Below are 21,982 nucleotides of genomic sequence, written 5' to 3'. Positions count from 1 at the left end.
CTTCTTCCTTTTCGCGAACATGCAGGACAAGATGAGAGACGACAAGTAACCTTGGGACACACACACACACACACACAGAGAGAGAGAGAGAGAGAGAGAGAGAGAGAGAGAGAGAGAGAGAGAGACGACGACGACGACTTAAAATTTGGTGGCCAAGTACAGCCCCCGGATGGGTGAACTTCCCCTCTTTACCGAAAAATTTTTTCCCGCGCGGGTCTTCTTGCTTGAGTCGCTGATAACTTCAATACTTAACCTTGCCTTTACATCAACACTAGCGTCTCCAGCGCCTAAAATGACAAGCGAGAAAAAAAAAGGGGGGGAGTGCGCAGTGAAAAGATGGGACAGGCACCGTCCAGTCTCTTCTTTGCACCCGTGTTTCTCTCGCTTTCCTTTATTTTTGTTTTTAATTTCTGGCATTGTGACGGAAGTGTTCATATCACACCCACAAACCACCCAAACAAAAGTTTCGCCTAGGTTCCATTCTGATGCTTCGGTAGAAAACGGCAGAAGCTTTTTTTGCATTTTACGCAACAGACACTAAAATGACATGCTTCCTAATAAATACTTTTATTATTATTATTATTATGGGGTTTTACGTGCCAAAACCACTTTCTGATTATGAGGCACGCCGTAGTGGAGGACTCCGGAAATTTCGACCACCCGTGGTTCTTTAACGTGCACCTAAATCTAAGTACACGGGTGTTTTCGCATTTCGCCCCCATCGAAATGCGGCCGCCGTGGCCGGGATACAAAAGGACCACCTGCTTCACAGTTTCCGCGTTAAAAAATTTTGTAGTACCAGAAGCACTATCTGATCACGAGTCACGCCGTAATGTGGAACTTGGGATTTGTATGAACAGTATTGCTTCTACGTTTTGCTATCTTGCGTTTATTTGATCATATATATTATATGACATACGTGTCCGTTAAGCGCATTTATATAGGTTTCATCCCCGTCGCTCGTGGTACATGATATATGTACGTTTGCTTCTTTCCCTGCTTAATTTATCGTTACCATTATTTCATTATTTGGCAGGCTAAGTAATGTGTCCCCTGGAGGGAAGTGGTCTTGATTTGTCAAGGCACTTGCTTGCCTTTACGTCAATCTCTTGACAACCACGTATCTGTTGTCAAAGATAGATAGATAGATAGATAGATAGATAGATAGATAGATAGATAGATAGATAGATAGATAGATAGATAGATAGTACTTTTATTGATATCAATTCTCGTACACCAAAATCAGGCCTACCAAAGCCTCACCAAGGTTTTATTAAAAAAAAACTTTATAAAATAACCTTTATTGCGATAGCAATTATACGGCAATTATACGGCCACTCCAGGTGCATTTTCGAACCTGCTGGCGTCGCCGTCGCCGTGATGCTCTGTATAATCCAAGGGTGATAACACTGCAGCCACGCGCCTTACGCCGTATGTGCGAGTGAAAGCGTGCTAGGGTGAGCCGGCAAACGCGGCTCAATCTCGAGCACGCAACGGAAGAAAGCAGGGAGGCTTCGGGGGTTAATGATGGGGGGGGGGGGGGGCGGAGGTGCGTTCTACTACGGGCATCTCGAAAGCAATCTACGACGGGTATACAGACTCCGCGCTGCGCTGTGTTTTCGGGACTTTGTTCCCGTTGATGCGAGCGGCTGCACGACGGTCAATTCGCTCGCTCGCTGCTGCTGCCGCGCTTCCTCACGGCAGCGTTTCGACAGCGAGTTTCCGCGGCCATCGAGTGAGACGTGTTCACATTCCTTGCGCGCGCGTGACACCATGCTTGTTAATTTATTTAGTGTGCTTGTATGTACAAGCTCATATGGCCGATAAATCTATCTTTATACTTCGTATAGTTGTGAAACATACTATACAAGTATAGTATGTTTCGCCTTTCGGGCGAAACTGCGACTTTTTTATTGTATTGTACTTTTGACCACACGGGGTTCTTTAACCTGGCTTAAATCTATTTACCCGAGCGTCTTCTGCATTTCTCCCCCCCCCCCCCCCCCCCCCCCACAATCGCAATGGGGCCGCCGCGGACGGAATCGCACCAGCAACCTAGAGCTCAACAGCAGGTCTCCATAGTCACTGGGAAACAGCGACAGTACTTTTCACGTCGAATGTTCAGGCCGATGCATACTGACGGATTGATTGCAATACCTCGTCGGGTCAGTGACCGAATAAGGTGCGCGCTCTTCGAGTGTTTTTGTCACTGGAAGGTCCTGTATCGGAGGAATGGGGGCGGGGTCGACATGCAACATTCGCCGCCGCCCCATACATCAGAGTAAAAGCGGTACCATCCCCGACTCCGCTCTCAACGTGCACAGTGCTAAGCAAGCGTGGTGAGGAGGGGAAAAACAGAATCCAGATCGCCGCACAGGAGATGGACTCGTCAGGCGCACGCAGGAAGAGGGAGAAAAAGGAAGAGGGGAAATGGTGACGTCACACCTTCCGGCGCCGTATAGAGCGCACAGTAAATGAGAGACGGGAGGACAACTTCAAGATCGAGAAGAGGAGGAAAAGAGGGAGAGAGAGAGATGGTATACATCAGCGCACTGAAGGCGCAATGACACTCATCCTCACCGCAAATACCAAAGAGAGACAGAGAGAGAGAGAGAGAGAGAGAGACTGGTGGCGCCTCAAACTTCAGGCGTGTGTGTGCAGTGTGCAGGGGTGCGCGCCGAAAGCCGGCGGCCAATGCGGCTTGTTCGCTGCGGACGAAACGGGGATCGATTAGCGCGGGAGTGGATGGAAGCGTGCCAAAGTGTACAACCAGAGCGCTGTAAGGGCCAAAACAGGGGAGAACCCTCTCCCTATAGCGCTCATTTCACTACCTTCCCTGTGATCCCCTTCCTTCTTTCTTATTTTCGTTCGTTTTGCTAGCCGCGCTAGTTGCCACCTAGCGACACCTTTTCTTTTTTTTTTTTGTCCACGCGCAAAGCTGGACTCGTATACGGCTAAACTGGTAACGACTATAAGCGTACATTAACCGGCGAAAAGGATTAAAATTAAACTGCGCGGGCCGACGTCCCGAAACTGCACATAGTAGTAGGCTATGAGGGCCGGCGTAACTAACGGGAGGGCACCGGATTGACTTCGACCACCTAGGGTAATTCTGTGCAGTGCACCCAAGGCACGGCCCACGAGCGCTTTCCTGCATTCCGCTCCCCATCGGAATGCGGCAGGGAGTCGAACCCGGGGACCTGGCGCAAAGCGGTGCGACGGCACAGCCACTGAGAAGGATCACTGCCGCATATATATTATACATAATTATATTATGATATTATAATACCTAATTATATATATATATATATATATATATATATATGCGAGACCATGAGTACAATCAAGGGCTGAACAACAACGGCGGACATAAACGCAACAGGAGTAAATGGAACCGCCGCGTCCGTTCTCTCCCAGTTGTTCCCCATTCCTGCTCGACCGACCCAACCCTACAGCGCGACAAGAAGTTCGCATATAAGTTGCGTGACCTCGATCCCCGTTTCAAGTTTCCCGAAAGGTCAGGGGGATATTTGAGAAGCCCGAAAGGGCTCGCGACGTTATCTCCGTTTTTGTTGTCTTGTTCGCTTTTTTTATTTCCCTCCAGGCTCGTTGTGAAAGCGACGAAAAGCTAACCCAGAAGTTCCTCCAGCTCTCGATCAACCGACGGCCAGACATACCCGCAGCTGTCTCAAAGAAATATGTGCCCAAACCACGCTCTCTCATCCTTTCCTACCTCCACGTCTTCTCAATACCTTCCACTTCTTTCTTTCTCTCTTTCTCAACTCCTCATTCTTTCTTTCCTCTTTTCTATGTCCTTCCTTCCTTTCGTTTTCCTTTGTCTTCCCTAAATTATTCCTTTGTTTTTATTTTCGTTCATTTTATTTCCTCCTTTTCTATTGTTCATTCTCCTCCTTCCCTTTTTCTTTCACAACTTTCAACTTTCTCTGTTCTTTCTTTCCTTTCCTTCCTTCACGTTCCTTCGTTTCCCCTCTCTTATTTCCTCCTCCTCTCTCCTTTTTCTCTCTCTTTACTGCTTTCTCCTCCTCTGCATTCGGGCACGAACTGACGCCGCGATCTTTCTGCTCCCGCCTAAACCTCACCACATTCAATTGAAAAAAAAAAAACTTATGTAACACTTGCCGGGGGAAGGGGAAGGGAAAGAGGGGAAAATAAAAATCCCGCAACAGGCATGTCACCCGAATACCGGCAAAGGGACGCGGCTCGCGTCATCAAAGAGAAAAAAAAAAGAAAGGAACAGCGGAGAAGCGCGTGATACGGCCAGTTCCCGAGAAAAAAATTAAGTGAATCCCGTGAACCGCGTAGGAGAGCACTCCATCAAGCGCAAACACTTCAAGCAGCCAGCCGTCCGTCACAGGCGTGCGTGAAAGACTCGTGCCGCACTTCGAGCGCGATCCGGCGCAGTTACGTCACACCACTTTATATATCCCACTCGCACGAGGGTCCACGAAACGGAGCTCTAGCCTAAACGTAGCCGGACCTCAGGCTTTTCTTTCTTTTTTCCCTCCTTCCTCTATGGCTCCCGCGACCATAAGTATATGGTCGCGGGAGCCACGACCCACATCCATAACGAAATATAGGCAGGCATAGGGGATACGAGGGGAAAGAAAGGAGGGAGCGCTGCCGGAGACAGACCGCGGGATCTATAACCGAGGAAAGCAGACTCGGAAAGAACCGAGGAAAGAAGGAAAGAAATGAAACTTTTAAGAGCGGCTCCCTCCCGTCCCCAATTTCTGTGTTTTTGAAAAGAAATAAATAGAAGTCGCTTAAAGCTATGCGCTATGGCAAATCAGCTCTGCATAAGCCCGCAAGGACACCAAGCAGAGGACACAGAGAAACTTCAATGTCATTATACGCTTCGATTTGAACTGAAGTATTTCCCCACGAGGAGAGACTATTTGTGCATGTCCCAAATCATACGCTGACTCTGTACACAGGATTTGCATAGATTTGCAACTTTACATCAATTCCTTTCTACGTTTGTAGAGTGGGTGAAGTGTTTCCCTCCAAGCGAATGTGAAAACTTGTAATTATTTCTTTTTTTTTACTTTACTGTAATAACGTGTAGTGCTTTAATGTGTGTGTTTAACAACTTTTTTGTAATTAGATATCAGGTTGTTCTTTCGTCGGCAAACTTCTAGCTCCGTACTGTCTTATAGTTAACAACAGCAACAAGTGCGCTTCCAGCTGTCGATTAATTCGGCCTCGCATAGCGAACTCATTTTGAACACTTGGAGTTCTTTAACGTGCACCTTAAACCTAAATACATGGGCGATTTCTTCTTTTTTTTCATTTCGCCCCTTTCGAAATAATGCCTACGGGGCCGGGATCGAACCCTCGACCTCGGACTAAGCAGCGCAACGCCATAGCCACACGGTATACTCCCTAGCAGTTCATGTAGTATAGTCATAATTCCCACGCTGCCTAAACCGCCACATCTGCACCTTCCATAGATACCGCCATAAGGTCAGATTCCCCTTTGGGAAATTCTGCGCTCGCAAGGATTTTAAGGCGGTTGGAAAGTACAGCATTAACTTGTTTACTGTGCGACTGACCAACCATAAACGAAAGTCCAGTTGGCAGTTGGGTCGTGGTAGCTCGACCTGCATTGTCATTGACTAAGTTTGTCATTTTCTCGCCCACAAAAGCTCCGTCGTCGTCAGTAAAAGTGGCGCTTACACCCGTAAAAGGGTGTAAGGGTGTTACAGACAGAAAGCACATTCGTGGGTGCAAATCGGTTTACAGCGTATCGGGTGATTCGCAGTTATACATATAGGACGGTGCCAGCTGGCGCGCGAGACAGCGGTAATTGGAGATCGCGGACAGAAGGGCTTCGTCCTGCAGTGGACATGAAAAGTAGGCTGATGACGAACCATCACGATTCTACACTCCCAAGCAAATGTAAAGCCTTTGGGGCTTATCTTGCTTCACAACAATAGTAGGCATCTGTCTTGTCCGCATTTCCTTTCTTTTAAGACTGCGAGCCCGGTACTTCAATTCACGAACGGCATGCGCGTTATCAGCCATGACAGATCATTCTCTCCCCCTTCCACTTTCTCTTTTTATCCCCCTTAACCTTTCCCCCGGCGCAGGGTAGCCAACCGGAACTATACCTCTGGTAAACCTGGATCCCTGCCTTTCTATGCACCTCTCTCTCCCTCTAGGGGAAAGCAGCGAGCGCAGCGTTTTCAAGAAGGGAAAAGCGCAAGCAAGGCAGACGACGATTATCGTCGTGTGGCAAGATAAGCCCCAAAGGGTGGAAACGTGTTTGTGAAGCGCACGGTTATAGAAGAACAAAAACTTTTTTTAAGGATCCCGCAGCCGCGCCAAAACGCTCGGCGTCGTCCGGGCAGTGGAGCATTTAAACGATTGTGTTCTCTCGATTCCCCCCCGCTGAAGCGCGTAGCAACATTTCAACGCCGCAAAACTGGGCGATTGACAACCGCGGTGGCAGCCATTTACGCATTCCCGCTGCGCTTATTTATAGCTCGGCCAGGCGTGTAAAGGCTGCCCCCTCCCCCTCCCCCCCTCTCCCCAGCTCCGAAGGTATGGCTGCGCGCAGCGGTGGCGGAACGTGAAACGATGTTACATTCGCCGTGCCGTTAGACGAGTCTGACTGATCTCTCTCGTCCGGCCGAAAAAGAAAGAAAGATAAACTGCGAATTAGCCCTTTATAAGCGCTCGGCATAAAACTCGATCCACTGTGTAACAACGGTGACTCATTTATTCTTGACTGGGCGGATGGATGGACAGGAAGATGTAGGAAAACATAGACATGGATAAAAAGTTCATTCTCCATGCGGTTTCAAGTGACAAAACATCGAAATTATTAGGAGGCACGCCGTCGCGGGGGAGGTGGGGGGGGGTGGAGGAGGCGGCGGAGGGGGATTCCGGATAAATTTCGACCAGCTGGGGTTATTTAACGTGCAACAAAGTTTTTTTCTTTTCTTAACCAAACGTAACGAAACCTCTTGCGTTTGTCTAAGACTCCGCGTTAAACGACTCGATGATATCAAGAAGGGCACGCGCGACACCCGAAAGCCATCTACGAAAAGCTCGTTGATGGGTCTGCAGAGGAATCCGCCTAATTTACGCAGGCACCTCGCCGGAACCGCCGCCTCGCCGAAGTCACCACATGGGGTTGGCCTTCTTATTCATTCATGTTATCTATTTTCGTTTGTTAACGTCTCTCTCTCTCTCTCTCTCTAAGCTTTTTTGTTGAGAGAGACCTTTGACTGCCGGATCCGCGAAAAGGCACCTAGCTCACCTTTAAAGAAGAAACTGCACGTCGCATTAAGAAAAAAAGAAAGGTTGGCAGCGCGACGTCGTCGAAAGCCCGCGAGAAGCTCCCGACAACAGCGAACGCGTTGCATTCGCAGCGACTACAACACGACGCGGCGAGCAGATAGCTACACTTATATATCTACAACGTCTGTCGGTCGACGGCGAGGAAACGCGAGAGAAGTACACGGACGTGCCGCGCCCCTCCCCCATGCCCCCCCCCCTCTTGCGAACCCAACGCCACAGCCGGCTTCTCTCCTTCTCCACGAAAAGACGGGAATTCGCAACGGCGGTATTTCCTTTCTTCTTCTTTCGCCTTTTTATCTCGTCCGCATTCGCAGACGCCACGGGAGAAGAGAGAGAGAGAGGGAAAGGTAGGGAGGTTAACCAAACAGTCCAGTTTGCTACCCTACACGTGGGGAGGGGAATGGGGAGTGAAGGAGGGAAGAACGACTCGCCGCCAAGACACGCCGAAGCACACCCAATCGATCGGCAGAGTGTGGCTATTCTCGCGGTTTCTTCCAAGTCGGTGGCTACACGGCGATCTGCACAGCTCTCGTTTTGTACTCCGCTTCAGGCATCAGGTGCGACGCCGTGGAGGCTAGAGATACTTTTTTCTTTTTTGCAGTGTCGGTGTTGGCACTTGGAAATAGTTCGTTTTGTACTACAATCGTGAGAAACTTCGTTATATCGGCTCAGTATTGAATCAAAAACGTTTCCGCCCTTAAAACGAACAAACTGCGGTATACGGGTGCTAATGCTTTTATGTCAATTTGATTTTCATCGTTCGTTTTCCTGTTTTTATTATTATTATTATTATTATTATTATTATTTGCAAGCCGTAGTGGCAGCCTTGCGTGCGTGAATGCAAAAGAAAACAACAACAATGATGTGATGCACTGAGCTAAGTCAAATGTTTTCCTGCAGTCTTGCATGTGTCCAGTCAATTCAGTTAAGGGGAACCTTTAGCTCTGGGGCTTATAAGTAATACTTGTCGAAGATCGCGAATTCTCAGAAAACGAAACTATAAAGTTTACAACTCTAACTCAGCAATGAAAAATGATAACGTAATTCCGTAAATTGCATCTAACAGTGCATCTAAATCGGAAAAAATAGATGACACCTGGCTCTAAAATTTATCACTAATATGTGAGCAGGAGTCTTGTAATACCCTTGTGACCAATGTAACAAATTAACGTAAGACAAAAACTGACATCAAATCACTCCGCTCTGAATGCTCAAACGGATGCAGTTTAATGAGCTCCGATATCTGTTCCAGCTGCAGTGCAACGAAGTTGTAAATTTCGTGCTTCTATTTTGTTTTTCGAGATTACTAACTTTCCAAAATTCCTTCTCAGGAATTCAGGCTCGAAATCGAAATTCCACTCCAAACAGTCACTAGAATTTAGCTTTCTCTCGCAAATGCAGCAAATTTCATTAAGATCGGCCCAGTGGTTACCTTAGGAAGGCGTTTCTGCGTTTTACATGTATTTTAATAGGCGGCATAGGAGAATCTGGCCCTAACTTCCTCTTCATAGTTCAGTCTAAGTCAAGTCAGATAATCAGAACACGGTTATTTTCGTAGGCGATATTTCTTTTTTTCTCTTCGTGTAAACTGTCACTTAACGTGCCTTGGTAGGCAATATTTTTTTCTTGCTTTCTGTGCGGTCCCTTGGCTTCAATCTCGTAATCTGACGTATATACATGTTATGCCTTCAGTATCAAGTCAGGGATTACTGCTAAATAAGCGTGCCTTCATTTATGCTAGGCTTCACATCTGCGATTAGGTCTTACATGCGCCCTAACGTGACTAATAATTATATTGATTAACACGCGCAGCGTGAATTACTATAACGACGCACAGCGTCCGTCTCTTAAGATAACCAAGCTGACGTGACACTAATTAACGGCGCTATCTTTTCCCGGGCTATTTCTAACAATAGTTTCCCGTAAAAAATACCACGTGATATGAGCTTTGTTCACTGCACTGTTGTAGCATTGCTTCAGACTGTTTGCCACATCAACGAATTTGAATTTAATTGGATTTATTGATAGGAAAGACAGAGAGGTCGACCTGAGCTAGTGCGCTCTAGTCTGCTACTCTGCACTGGAGAAGAGGGAAGGGGAGTGAAAGTATTGGGATGGATGATGATGATAAGAGAAGTGGTGAGTGCTTATGTACATGAGACAGTTGCCTCGCTAGAGCCGCTCGTCGAGCTTGGTGTCCCGCAGGAACTTCAACAATACTTTTGTTGCACGCATTGAAATTGCAGTGTCAGGCCATGGGCCGAGGATAGCTTCCTCCGACAGTGGTTGCCTGCCTACGCTGGCTAAGAAACTTTATAACGTCCTTCGCTCCAGCATATATCCTGGGCAGTCGCACAGTAGGTGTTGCAGTGTTTCAGGCGTCTGGCAGTGTTCACAATCAGGGCTGTTCGACTGGCCGATGAGGTGCGCGTAGCGACGGGTGAAAGCAACGCCCAGCCGAATCCTGTGTAGCAATGATGTTTTGCTCCATGTAAGCTTCGGGGGCAAACAGAATTTACCGTCACGGTCAATCATATGTAGACGTCTGTGAATTGTTGTAATCGTACCGCTGGCACGAGTTGTTGGGGTCTCGGTGCTGACGCCCGTTATTGCCAATGGGTCGCAAGCCCCAAGGGTAGCGTTGGCCTGGCGGCCTGGGGCACTGGAAGCATCCGAAGGTCCCGGCAAAGCAAGAGAAGACTGGTAACAGAACAACTTGTTTATTCTAACATAGCAAAAGAGCGGCCGGTCAGTTCGACCGAAGTGGAGAGACGGGAGAGCACGTAACTCAACAGTACAAATCGGAGCCACTCCCCTGGCGTCCGGGGGCAGCTGCTCTTATACTCTCGGCGTCGCGGTCCAAAAGGGAAGGAGGGAAGGTCACGGGATGAAGGTCACGGGACGGCGCAGCAGGGGCCCACGACGGCGCGAGCGGTTGAGCCGAGAGACCTCCAGGCCCCTCATTCGGGGAACTCCGCTCCCCGGCTGCCGCGCTTTGACAAGCGAGGGCACACACACACACACGCACACACGTGGCACTGAAACACGCCTGGACACGCTTGGCGGGTAGGCGTTGCGGCGTCGTTGAACGGGCCAAAATGTCCGCCGCTTTGAACAAAGCCCCGGCGTCCGTTGCATCCGCGCCGGCATTACCGCGCGTTGTAGGCGAAACGTAACAGACCGCCCCGCCGGGGGAAGGAGATCCCGATGGTCAGGGGACTGCATCCGCTGTCCGGAGGGATGTCGCTCGATGATGCTCATAACCGAAGTTGGGCGTCCTTGGCGTTTCTTGAGCGCAGCGCACAGAGAAGGCCTCGTTCTCACGTTCAGGTGCACACAGGACACTGCAAAGTGACTTCGGGAGAGTTGACATTTTTGTTCTCGTTTCCGGCAAGCGTTAGAACCACGCCAAAAGTCAACCGCTCAGTCAGCAAGCACGGCACAACCCTCACTAAGCCCTGCCAGGCTCTTCCCCCTTTTATACTGCTGCCTAGTTCCTTACAGTAGTTTAGCAGCACTCAGAACGCGTCCACAAATCGGAAAAATTGCACTAAAAAGCACATCATCACTTTGAAACACTACACAAAAGCAATAAGTTAAAAATCCTGCCTCAGGAAGAAAAACATCAGTAACAAGCAATTTTGAGGCTGATTCCCACGTTAGGGGCTTCGACTTAAGCCATCGGCGTTACCGTTGAGACTCCCCTTTTTGTAACGCACCTCAAAGGAATATTGTTGCAAAGCGAGGCTCCAGCGCAGGAGGCGGCCATTTTTGGGAGAGATGGTCTGCAGCCATTGGAGAGGGCAGTGATCCGTTTCAATGATAAACCTCGAGCCAGCTAGGTAACATGACAATTTCTGAACGGCCCACACGATACACGCACACTCTTTCTCGGTGGCGCTATACGCCTGCTCACGACTGGTCAGCTTACGACTAGCATACAGGACGGGGTGTTCTACTTCTCCATTTTCCCGTTGGCACAGTACAACGCCCATGCCTCGCTCACTAGCATCACACTGAACAACGAACCCTTTTGTGTAGTCGGGCGATCGTAGCACAGGTTGGCTTGTTAGGGCGCTCTTTAGGGCGCTAAAAGCTCTTTCCTTCGTCTCATCCCAGACGACTGTTTGCGGCTCTGTCTTTCTTAGAGCATCCGTCAAGGGAGCCGCGATATCCGAGTACCTGGGGATGTACCTCTGATAGTAGCCGGCGACACCTAAGAACGACCGAATATCGGTCTTCGTGCGCGGTTGCGGGAAGTCTCGCACAGCGGCCACCTTTATTTCAGAGGGGCGGCGTCGACCCCGACCAATCACGTGTCCGAGGTAGACAACCTCGGCCTGTGCTAACTGGCACTTGGGAGCCTTGACTGTCAAGCCCGCATCGCGCAGGCGGGTTAGCACTGCCCGCAAGTGCGCCATATGTTCCGGCCAGGATGCGGAGAATATCGCTACGTCGTCTAGATACGGTAAAGCGAATTCTTGCTGTCCCCGCAACACTTTATCCATGAGGCTTGAAAAGCAGTATGGCGCGTTCTTCAAACCAAAACTCAAAACTTTAGGACGGAATGTCCCCATGGGTGAAATGAACGCCGCATACCTACTAGCCTCTTCTGTAAGTGGAACCTGCCAATAACCCCTGACAAGATCTAGGGTGGAAATAAACTGAGCGCTACTCACTCTCTCAAGGCGCTCCTCGATGTTAGGGATCGGATAAATTTGATCCTTAGTGATGGAATTAAGCCTGCGGTAGTCGACGCAAGGACGAGGTTCCTTGCCCGGTACCTCAACTAAAATCAAAGGGGAGGTATAATCACTCTCACCCGCTTCAATAACACCGAGCTGTAGCATTTCTTTACCTCAGCCTCCATAATATCGCTCTGGCGGGGTGACACCCGGTACGCCTTGGATCGTACTGGCTCTGGGGAGGTAAGTTCTATGTCATGAGTAAGGACAGAAGTCCTACCAGGCCTCTCAGAGAACAGACCTTGAAACTCTTGTAAAAGCTGGTGTAGTTCGGTTTTCTGCTCAGGCGACAGCGATGCTTTACTTATTGAGTCACTAATGACTTGATCGGTGTCTTTCCTGTTCGTCACTGAGCCTAGTCCCGGAAGCTCGACCGGAAGCTCTTCTAACTTTCCCGCATCGGGAATTTCCTCTCCAGTATCTGGTGCCTTTAACGCTACAGGCTCAATTTTATCCCGTTCGGGCGTGCTCTGAATACTAGCTTGCTGCGCCTCTGACCCTTTTTCAACGTTCAACAACGTCGGCCCCGCAACTACCGCCTTTGCAGCGAGCTCCCGAACCTTCGATCTGGTTAAGGCCTGAACGCTAGCCTCACCAAACAAAAGCCCCTTCTCGCGCAGGAGGTGATCGGACCTGTTTGAAAATAAGTATGGGTACTGGGGGGGCAGCATAGATGACACTGCGGCCTCCGTCTCAAGTGCTCCGAAAGGTCCTTCAATAAGCACTTTTGCTACCGGCAGACACACGCTATGAGCTTCCACTGCTTGCTTGATCCATGCGCACTCGCCCGTGAACATATCGGGTTCTACGTAAGAGGAATGAACTACATCCATCGTGGCTGCGGTATCGCGAAGCACTCGGCACTCTTTCCCGTTCACGAGGAGGTCTCGCATGTAAGGCTCGAGAAGCTTGATGTTCTCGTCAGTGCTGCCTAATGAAAAAAACACGACTTTTGGTTTTGTTTCTGGGCACTGCGCCGAAAAGTGACCCGGCTTCTGGCACGTATAACACAGGCGCGCTTGCCTCGCCTCGAACCGCTTTCTGCGTTCGGCTTCGGCTGCCGCCGTCTCCGTACGTTCGGTCGGACTGCTTTCACTCGCATCCGAACTACGTGTGTCCCCCTTTGCTCTCATGGGCGTGAACTTTGGCCTCTCAAACTTGGAGCCAAATTCACCCTTTTGACCGTCCTTAGCTCCACGAGCCCGACGCGTCACAAACTCCTCGGCTAACTCAGCGGCTCTAGCCACCGTACTAACGTCTGGCCTATCCAAGACCCAGTACCGCACGTTCTCAGGTAACCGACTATAAAACTGTTCTAGCCCGAAACACTGCAGAACTTTCTCGTGGTCACCAAACGCTTTCTCTTCTTTGAGCCACTCCTGCATGTTTGACATAAGCCTGTAGGCAAACTCTGTATATGACTCACTTTTGCCTTTCTCATTTTCCCGAAACTTCCGACGGAACGCCTCCGCTGACAGCCGGTACTTTTTTAGCAGACTCGATTTCACTTTGTCGAAATCCTCTGCCTCCTCTCTCTCCAAGCGAGCGACTACGTCGGCCGCCTCGCCGGGTAGCAAAGTGAGCAAGCGCTGTGGCCACGTTTCCCGAGAGAACCCCTGCTTCTCGCACGTTCGCTCAAAGTTAACCAGGAACAAACCAATGTCCTCTCCAAGCTTAAACGGCCGCATCAGGTCAGTCATTTTGAACAATACTCGTTCTCCTGCACCGTGTGCCTGACTTCCATTACGAGCGCGTTCCATCTCTAACTCGAGACGCTTCATTTCCAAAGCGTGTTCGCGCTCTTCTTTTTCTTTCTGTTCTATTCGTTCACGCTCATCTTTCTCTTTCTGTTCTTTTCGTTCACGCTCATCTTTCTCTTTCTGTTCTTTAAGTTCGCGCTCCTGTTTCTCTTTTTGCTCTTTAAGTTCGCGCTCCTGTCTTTTTGCCGTCTCCCTCTCCTCAATGGTCTCAAGGCATTCCGACAGCTCGTCATCCTCAGCTTCTAACTCAAGAATAGCCCTTAGCAGTTCTGGTTTTCTGAGTTTGTCTGAGACATCCAGACCCAACTCTCTCGCAAGCTCCAGCAATTTCGGTTTGCGCAACGACTTCAAATCCATGGCTGCTCTGAATGCTGCTTTCTCTACTGCCTACTATTGTCTTGCCGCAAACTAACCCGGCAGCAACGACAACCACAATTACCAGCTCTGTTTCTAACACTAACAAAAGCCTGGCAAAACTCAGAAGAAGAAAGTCCCGCACTCACCAAACCTCGCAGCCAAGACTTCAGCGCAGTCGTTCCGCTGCAGGCAACCAGTCATCACACAGGGCTCGTTGCACTGCTCCCGGATGGTCGTTGTGCTGCTCAGCATACATTCAACCGCATCTCTTCGCTGCTGGCCTCCGTTGTCGCGATCTCACCGCTGGCAACCAGATGTTGTAATCGTACCGCTGGCACGAGTTGTTGGGGTCTCGGTGCTGACGCCCGTTATTGCCAATGGGTCGCAAGCCCCAAGGGTAGCGTTGGCCTGGCGGCCTGGGGCACTGGAAGCATCCGAAGGTCCCGGCAAAGCAAGAGAAGACTGGTAACAGAACAACTTGTTTATTCTAACATAGCAAAAGAGCGGCCGGTCAGTTCGACCGAAGTGGAGAGACGGGAGAGCACGTAACTCAACAGTACAAATCGGAGCCACTCCCCTGGCGTCCGGGGGCAGCTGCTCTTATACTCTCGGCGTCGCGGTCCAAAAGGGAAGGAGGGAAGGTCACGGGATGAAGGTCACGGGACGGCGCAGCAGGGGCCCACGACGGCGCGAGCGGTTGAGCCGAGAGACCTCCAGGCCCCTCATTCGGGGAACTCCGCTCCCCGGCTGCCGCGCTTTGACAAGCGAGGGCACACACACACACACGCACACACGTGGCACTGAAACACGCCTGGACACGCTTGGCGGGTAGGCGTTGCGGCGTCGTTGAACGGGCCAAAATGTCCGCCGCTTTGAACAAAGCCCCGGCGTCCGTTGCATCCGCGCCGGCATTACCGCGCGTTGTAGGCGAAACGTAACAGAATGCTGTCATAGTGGGCTCCGTAAGCTTTTGTAAGGTCCTGCATGAGTGCCTTGATCATGGAGTTGGTGTCAGGTCGCGAGTAGGCAATCCGTACTTCATCAGTGGAAGAGGACGCCGATCTTGCCTCACTGTCAGCGAGTTCATTGCCAAAAACACCACAATGACTAGGCACCCATTGAAAGGCGATCACACATCAACGAAGGTTTCCACACGAATTAGGGGGTCACGGAGACAAAATATTTTTTTTTTTTTACATAAAACAAGATTTGGTAACAGCAACGATTTCGCGGGGATACAAAAAAATAAAAATCGAACATTTCAACAACAAACCGAATCAACATCGAAAGAGGCGCACCTAACTAATTATCGGTAATACGGTTTTTAATCACACAAAGGTCAGCGTTCCCGGAAAAATCTGACACGGGAAGCAACGAAACCGAAAAAGAGGTGGAGGTATTAACAACCCGCTTAAAATGTGATTTTGTTTAAGTATTTTTAACGCGATAAACTTGCTTGCACATCGTCTGAGATTATGAACGGTGCCTATTTATTTATTTTATTTATTAATTTAATAGAATACCCTTAAGACCCAGAGGGCGTTACAGAGTGGGCGGGTTGCATGGTCATTTTGAAAAAAAAGAAAGTCAGATGCATCTAATTAAAAGAGAGGTTCGTGAGGGCAGTCTTGAATGACTTGGCTATCTTCTGCGGCAGCAAAGAATGGGGAAGGTGATTCTAATCTTTGGTGGTATGTGGCAAGAACGAATATGAGAAGACATTACAGCGACGAAAAGCAAGGGTCACTTTGTTGGTGCAGTCCAAATACGATAGTTGTTTCTCCAAATGCGATAGGGCCACTTTGTTGCGGTTAAAAGTTTGCGTGCCAAAACCACGATCTAATTACGAAGCACGCCGTAGTGGGGGACTCCGGAATAATTTGGACCACCTGAGGTTCTTTAACGTGCACCTAAATCTAAGTACACGGGTGTTTTTCGCATTTCGCCCCCATCGAAGTACGGCCGCCGTGGCAGGGATTCGATCCCGCGACCTCGTGCTCAGCAGCCCAACTTTGCTGAGGTGACGCATACGATAGTTCTATCATGAATTCCCATCGAAGTCGTGAAAAAAAATCATTTGCAAAAGAGAAATGGATGAAATGTTTCTTAGTATAGCCAGGTATGGAAGGCCCAGGAAACAATTTCAGTGAGGTGACACTCGGAAGTTAGATGGCGAATAAGCGAGAACAAAACGAGCCGATCGGTTTTCGACGGATTCTAAAACGTGAATCAGCTAATTTTGCGGAGGCGGCTCCCATAATCCTGCAGCATATTCTAACTTTGGGCGAATTATCGTTCGACATATGGCAGCAGTAGTTTTTCAAAACTTGTAGGAGGCATGGTTACAGCGGGGTCAGGTTACTTGTTATTCGGTCTCCGAGATATTCGTGTTTTATATAAATAAAATTTATGAGCGTTCTCTAATATTTATGTGGTTATATGTATGCATATGTTTACAGCACATAAGCATTGCATCAAAACAAGGCCGCGACCAGTACGGTGTAAAAACAAACACTGCATAACATTTACACATCGCGTAGATGGCAATAAAGACGAACGCATCGCATTTAATTCCACATACCATTTCAGTAACAGCATCGCGATATCCTCGATCACTCCACAGAGATTCCAACACATGTGCACTGGATGTGAACATTATTTTTTACATCGTATCGCCTTCGATTATTATACGCAAGCGAGCTGCGTGCGTAGATGTATTACACTGATACACGGTGCAACGCAGTTTTCCATTAACGACAGGCATAATTAAGCCTGCAGCGCACCGTGCAGCAGAACGTTACCGAGGAAATGATCTTGCAATCAGCGGAAGACCGGCATATACCGATCAGGCGCCAGCACTTATATATGCACACGCGCGGGCACAAGCAAGGCTGCATTGCGACATCGGACACGCAGCCATTCGCTGCACACGCATCGAAGCTGCACAGGCGACCGGAAAAGCTTGATTCGCGTTGCACGGATCACGCAATGCGACCAAAGCTCTTTTTTTTTTCTATTTATACGCTGGTTTTGACAGCCTCGATCCACCAGCGACTAAACGGACATATCTGATGCGGCATTTTGTGACCGTTGTGGTATCGTAAAGATAGAAAGTTATGGAGGCGCAACCGTCTGTGAGCCGCCGATAGGACGAGGCATCGTCTGCTAAAAAGTTAAGCACGCAGGTGCGCACCACATATTCCGATGTAAAAGGAAAATCTCGAATGAAATCCAGCTTCTAGTTTATTATGCAGGCGCGCCTCCGGTTTTGCCAGTAGGGCTCGCCATTTTCTTTTCTTTCTTCACAACCGCTTCATCCAAGCAGCAGCAGGCGCCATTAACACCGAAGCAGTCACAGCGCTGAAGTAATTAATTCTTATTTCGAATGCCTTTTAACGGGGATAAAGCCGTCGTTATCGATCAAGTCTCGTCGGGCGTTGCACTGTCTGTGACAGCATACAACTTATCGCACAGGTGTTGTGTCCTCAAGCAGACGACGAAACCGACTCCCAGGTCAGCGTCGTCTGCTGCCGTTTGTGGCGCGCGCATCAGGCACCGAAAAATTGTCGCCCGATTAATCCGAGGCTAAAAGTTCCACGTTAGAACCGCCAGTCTGAAATCGCGTCTGATCATTTTGTCTGATGCAATAGCCAAAGGCTTCGGGCAGCTGTGTTCCTATTCTAGACCGACCACAGAGACCTCGCCGTCAGCCGCGAGCTGCTTTCCGCACAACACCGAAAAAAAAAAAAAGAAAAAAAGAACGGAGGGCAGGCACACGGCCAGTTTTCGATACCAAGGATATGTGGGCACAAGAATGAACCTTGCTGCCTTTCTTCTTGCTTCCCCCTCCCCTTCATTTTTTTTTTGTTTTTATGTGCGTACACACGTGCATTAGTGCGCGCGTGTTATTGCTCGCAGCTGAGACCGGTACCGACAGAAACGGGCGCAAGCGCTTTGCGAGGTGAGCTCGTTTCCGGAAGGGAAACGCGACCGAGTCCGCCGGCGGGGGCCAGGCTGGCCTAGCACCAAAGTAAACAAATCGCAGCCCCGCTCTCCCCGACGAGAGCGCGCGCGGTGCCACATCGCGTTTGCAACAGAAAAGAGCGGTCGCGACTGCGAAGTGCTTGCTTGGCCTCCGCTCGATCCATCCGCCGTGGCGCCAATGTGGTACCCCATGCACGCGCGCACGTTAGAGCGCAACAACCGGGAGACACTGGTATATCAACACCGCGGCGGCAGCGCGAAACAAAAGCGAGATGTGAAAGCGAAAGCCGCACACGCACCTTGCATGCACACACGGACAGACGGGGAGGGGGTGGCAGCTTACCTATCGCGTTCCTGCGGGCTGCTGCCTGCGCCGCAGTAGGCCAGTTTTTCCTCGCTGCTCGCCTTGCCGGTCGAGTCGGCGCCGCCGTATTTCGCTAGCGGCGGCGGCGGCGAGCTGCACAGTTCGTCGTCTTCTTCCCGCGCCTCGACGGCAGTCCTCGCGGAACCGGCGGGATGGTACGTGTCCGACGACGACGCGCCACCTCCTCGGTCGACGTCGAGGTCGCACGACTGCGTGCCGCCGGCGCGGTTGAAGATGCCCAGCTTGGTGTCCCGGTGCGTGCCGTCTAGCGATATGTTGGAGAGGAACGTCAAGGCGGCGAGCCGGCGCCGAGAACGTTGCCGCTTGAGCACGGCGGCCATAATATTATTATTGTCCGCGGACGACGCGAACCGCAGCAAGCGGCGGTGGCTCCCGAGCCGGGCGGCGAGGCTCCGACCCCCGTGCGGTGTGGCCGAGGAAAACGGGAGAGGAAGTGTGTCCCTGCCGAACGCGGCACACGCACACACTCAGAGCGACGGGAGACGCAGACGACATGTAGTCCGTAACGTCGGCTTGGCAGTCACTGCGGAGCGCGCACGAGCGAACGACGGCGGCTGATCGGCGGCGCGGTGCACGGCGAAGTTGCGGCGGCGACGGTACGGCGTTGTGTTTACAGCGGCGGCGTCCGATGCGGCTTCTGCCGTGGTCGTCGTCGTTGCGCTGGCTCCGCCGCGGCCGGCGGAGGTGTTGGTGGAACGTGGACGAGTCATGGTCGGACGCGGCAGTCCCGCCTCACCACGCAGCTGATGCAGGCGCGCTTCGCTTGGGAGGAAGAACGACGCTCGCAAGATTCACCATGGGCTCCGGTGCGCGCACGGCGGGCCAGCTGCCGATGTATCACCGCAGAAACAGGCAGCCGCCTCGCGGGCCGCAGGTAGAACAAAAACAAGAAAGAGCGAGCCCCTACTCGCCCAGAGACCGCGGCCGGTGCTCGATTCAACGATCGACCGACCGAAATACAGCGGCGGCGAGCATATGAGATCGTATGCGATCGCGAGACGCGGCTGCTGCGACGGCAGCGTCATTGCTCGGCCATTACGAGAAGTAGCGAGGTGGTCGGCGCGGTTGCCGTGGCTGCCAGCAGGCGGCGATGCGTGAGGCAGTTTTCCCGCCAGTTTTGAACAAGCTTAATTTAGCGGCGGTATTTTATTGAACATACGAACAGGAAAATAAAGAAAGAAAGAGAACGAAAAAAAAAAAACACATGCGCTCAGTTTATAAATCACTATAAGTGTACGCAACAAAGGTAAAAACCCGTGCAGGACATATGCCATGTTAAAGCGGTGCTTTCTTAGCCAACCTTGCGGACCTCTTTATTTTAGTGTCGCGTACGCCCTGGTCCCGATTTCTGCGAGATGTGTTCGCTTTACTTTACTTACTTACCGCCACTGGCATATCGTTTTATTGTTTTATGCTTCAAATTTTCGAGCACGAGTTCTTGCATTACCTGTGCACATCTATGCGACCAGCGCGTTCTTGAAGCTGTATGCTGTGATTGCCTTATCTGAGTGCGTCTTCAGCTCGAGCCTCCCAGCTCCTTCATGTACATTCGGGTAATCGGGAGATTTCTGCCTAGTGTACTATAGACGGTTTTTTTTTTTTTTTAAATTCGTGGGCCGCTACCACCTTGAGCTGCTACACGTGCAATTTCTCATTTATTTATTTATTTATTTATTGGTTCCAAGTGACGCCAATTCAACATGGTGCAAATTAAATGGCTGGGCTTAACGCCCCTTAACTGCACGGTGGGCTACGAAGGACGTAGTAGTGAAGCCGTTTGCATTAATTTTGACCACCTGGGATTCTTTAATATGCACCTAAGTCTAAGTACACGAGCTCCTGCGTATAACGCCAGCCACTGCAGCTATAGCGAGGCGGGCAAATTAACCCGGTCATCTGAAACACCGAACGCTTCCGCACAATCATGTATGCATTTAAATCGTATGCTATAAACGATGGGTTACGGACAATACACTCCATAAGTCACTGTCGCATTATCCACGTGAAACGGGTCTGTATGCTTGTATTGATAATTTCATGCCGACGTCATGCAGCGTGGCAAACCTAGCGGCAAAAAATTATGAATCTTAGTACCTTGCATCTGGTTGTTACGGACAGAAAACGGCAGAGCAAACAGCCCAAAATGGCGGCGACGCTTAAGCGCTTCCGTAGAGTAATATAGCCTACCGCCATTTTCAGTTCTGATTCGCCGACGGCATGCTGTGCTTGTCACGATGGTCGCTGCGCCGAGCTTTTTTCCTTTTTTTTTTTCGGGGACGCAAGTACGTCCAATAAAGTGTTCCATTTTATTGAGTTAATTGCTTTGACCTCGACTCGTTGCTACACCTTGTGAGAACAGAAATTACGGCAACGGATGCGGCAAACAAAGACGAAGACTGTCTCCGAAAAAGCGAGGGTGAAAGCGATCGCGAATGTTGACGCTTCGAACAATGTATACACTCCCTCAATGAACTTCTAACTTAAAAGGCTACCCTCAGCGACAAGAATAGGGGAAACTGATCAACGACGTATAGAAAGGAATTTTTTTTTTAGTGTACATAAGTGGCCAACGAAGTGTCGACGCTAAAAAGACCAGGTCGACGTACATGGATGTTCATTTGATTCGGTACTTTAAATGTTGATTCACCCGCCGTGGTTGCTCAGTGGCTATGGTGTTGGGTTGCTGCGCACGAGGTCGCGGGATCGAATCCCGGCCACGGCGGCCGCGTATGAACAAAGATCCTCGTAAGATTTCATCGGCCGTAGCCAATTATACACGTACGTGTAACTTGCACGCACCAAACGTTTTATGCCACAGGGGAAACTTTCGAGTAAAAGAAAACGTATCGAATGTAATTCGATAATACCTGAATCTAGAATGAGAGGCAGAATTACGTTAACCTTTAACGGTAATCCCATGTTTAGCAGGCATCAGCAAGGGCTTTCGAAATCGAACCTTTCTTTGGCGAGCCACGTCGGTTCTTTGCTGTGTTTAGAAAAAGTTTATTTCAACGGGAGACGATACGAACACTGAGTCACATTAACGGCACAATTTCACCAGAACTATTTCATGTACAAAGTACGAAGCATTGCATACACGGCACGTTTTCAAAGTATAGTGTCCGAATACTCACTCACCAACATACAACCACATAGACCAACAGAAGCGCACAGTTACACATAAACTAATTGTCACATATATAAAATAATGTTCAATATGCACAGTGTATACACAGTGGTTATTGATGTTGTGACAGCGACACCTTACATAATTTTCTAGTGATGTTACGAAATGTGCACGTATACGAAAATGATCGTGTATACGAGAGCACGCAGACAGAGAAATCACGGGCACCTGCATTCCATGCACATTCAATGAATACTTCTGATGGCTTGGCTACAAGAACTAGGCTAGTCGAAAATTA

The 21,982-nt window shown here is 49.9% G+C and overlaps 1 protein-coding gene across 2 annotated transcripts in view; it reads right to left on the bottom strand.

The window, feature by feature from the left end:
- The window catches only part of LOC126527944 (CDK5 and ABL1 enzyme substrate 2), a 150,154-nt gene extending 128,522 nt beyond the window's left edge, over nt 1–21,632 (bottom strand). Inside the window, exon 1 of one of the 2 annotated variants that reach the window (XM_050175781.3) lies at nt 18,516–21,632. In XM_050175781.3, the coding sequence (XP_050031738.2) occupies nt 18,516–18,877 (362 nt within the window). In that variant the 5' untranslated portion in view covers nt 18,878–21,632. The remainder of the gene's footprint in view (nt 1–18,515) is intronic. The other variant, XM_055069044.2, reaches the window with a different exon arrangement.
- Nucleotides 21,633–21,982: the final 350 nt, after the last annotated feature.

This window comes from Dermacentor andersoni, chromosome 9 (genome assembly GCF_023375885.2).
Source record: "Dermacentor andersoni chromosome 9, qqDerAnde1_hic_scaffold, whole genome shotgun sequence".
Lineage (NCBI taxonomy): Eukaryota > Metazoa > Arthropoda > Arachnida > Ixodida > Ixodidae > Dermacentor > Dermacentor andersoni.
The sequence above is the reverse complement of the archived record's forward strand: the minus strand, read 5'-3'. Positions and strand labels throughout refer to the sequence as shown.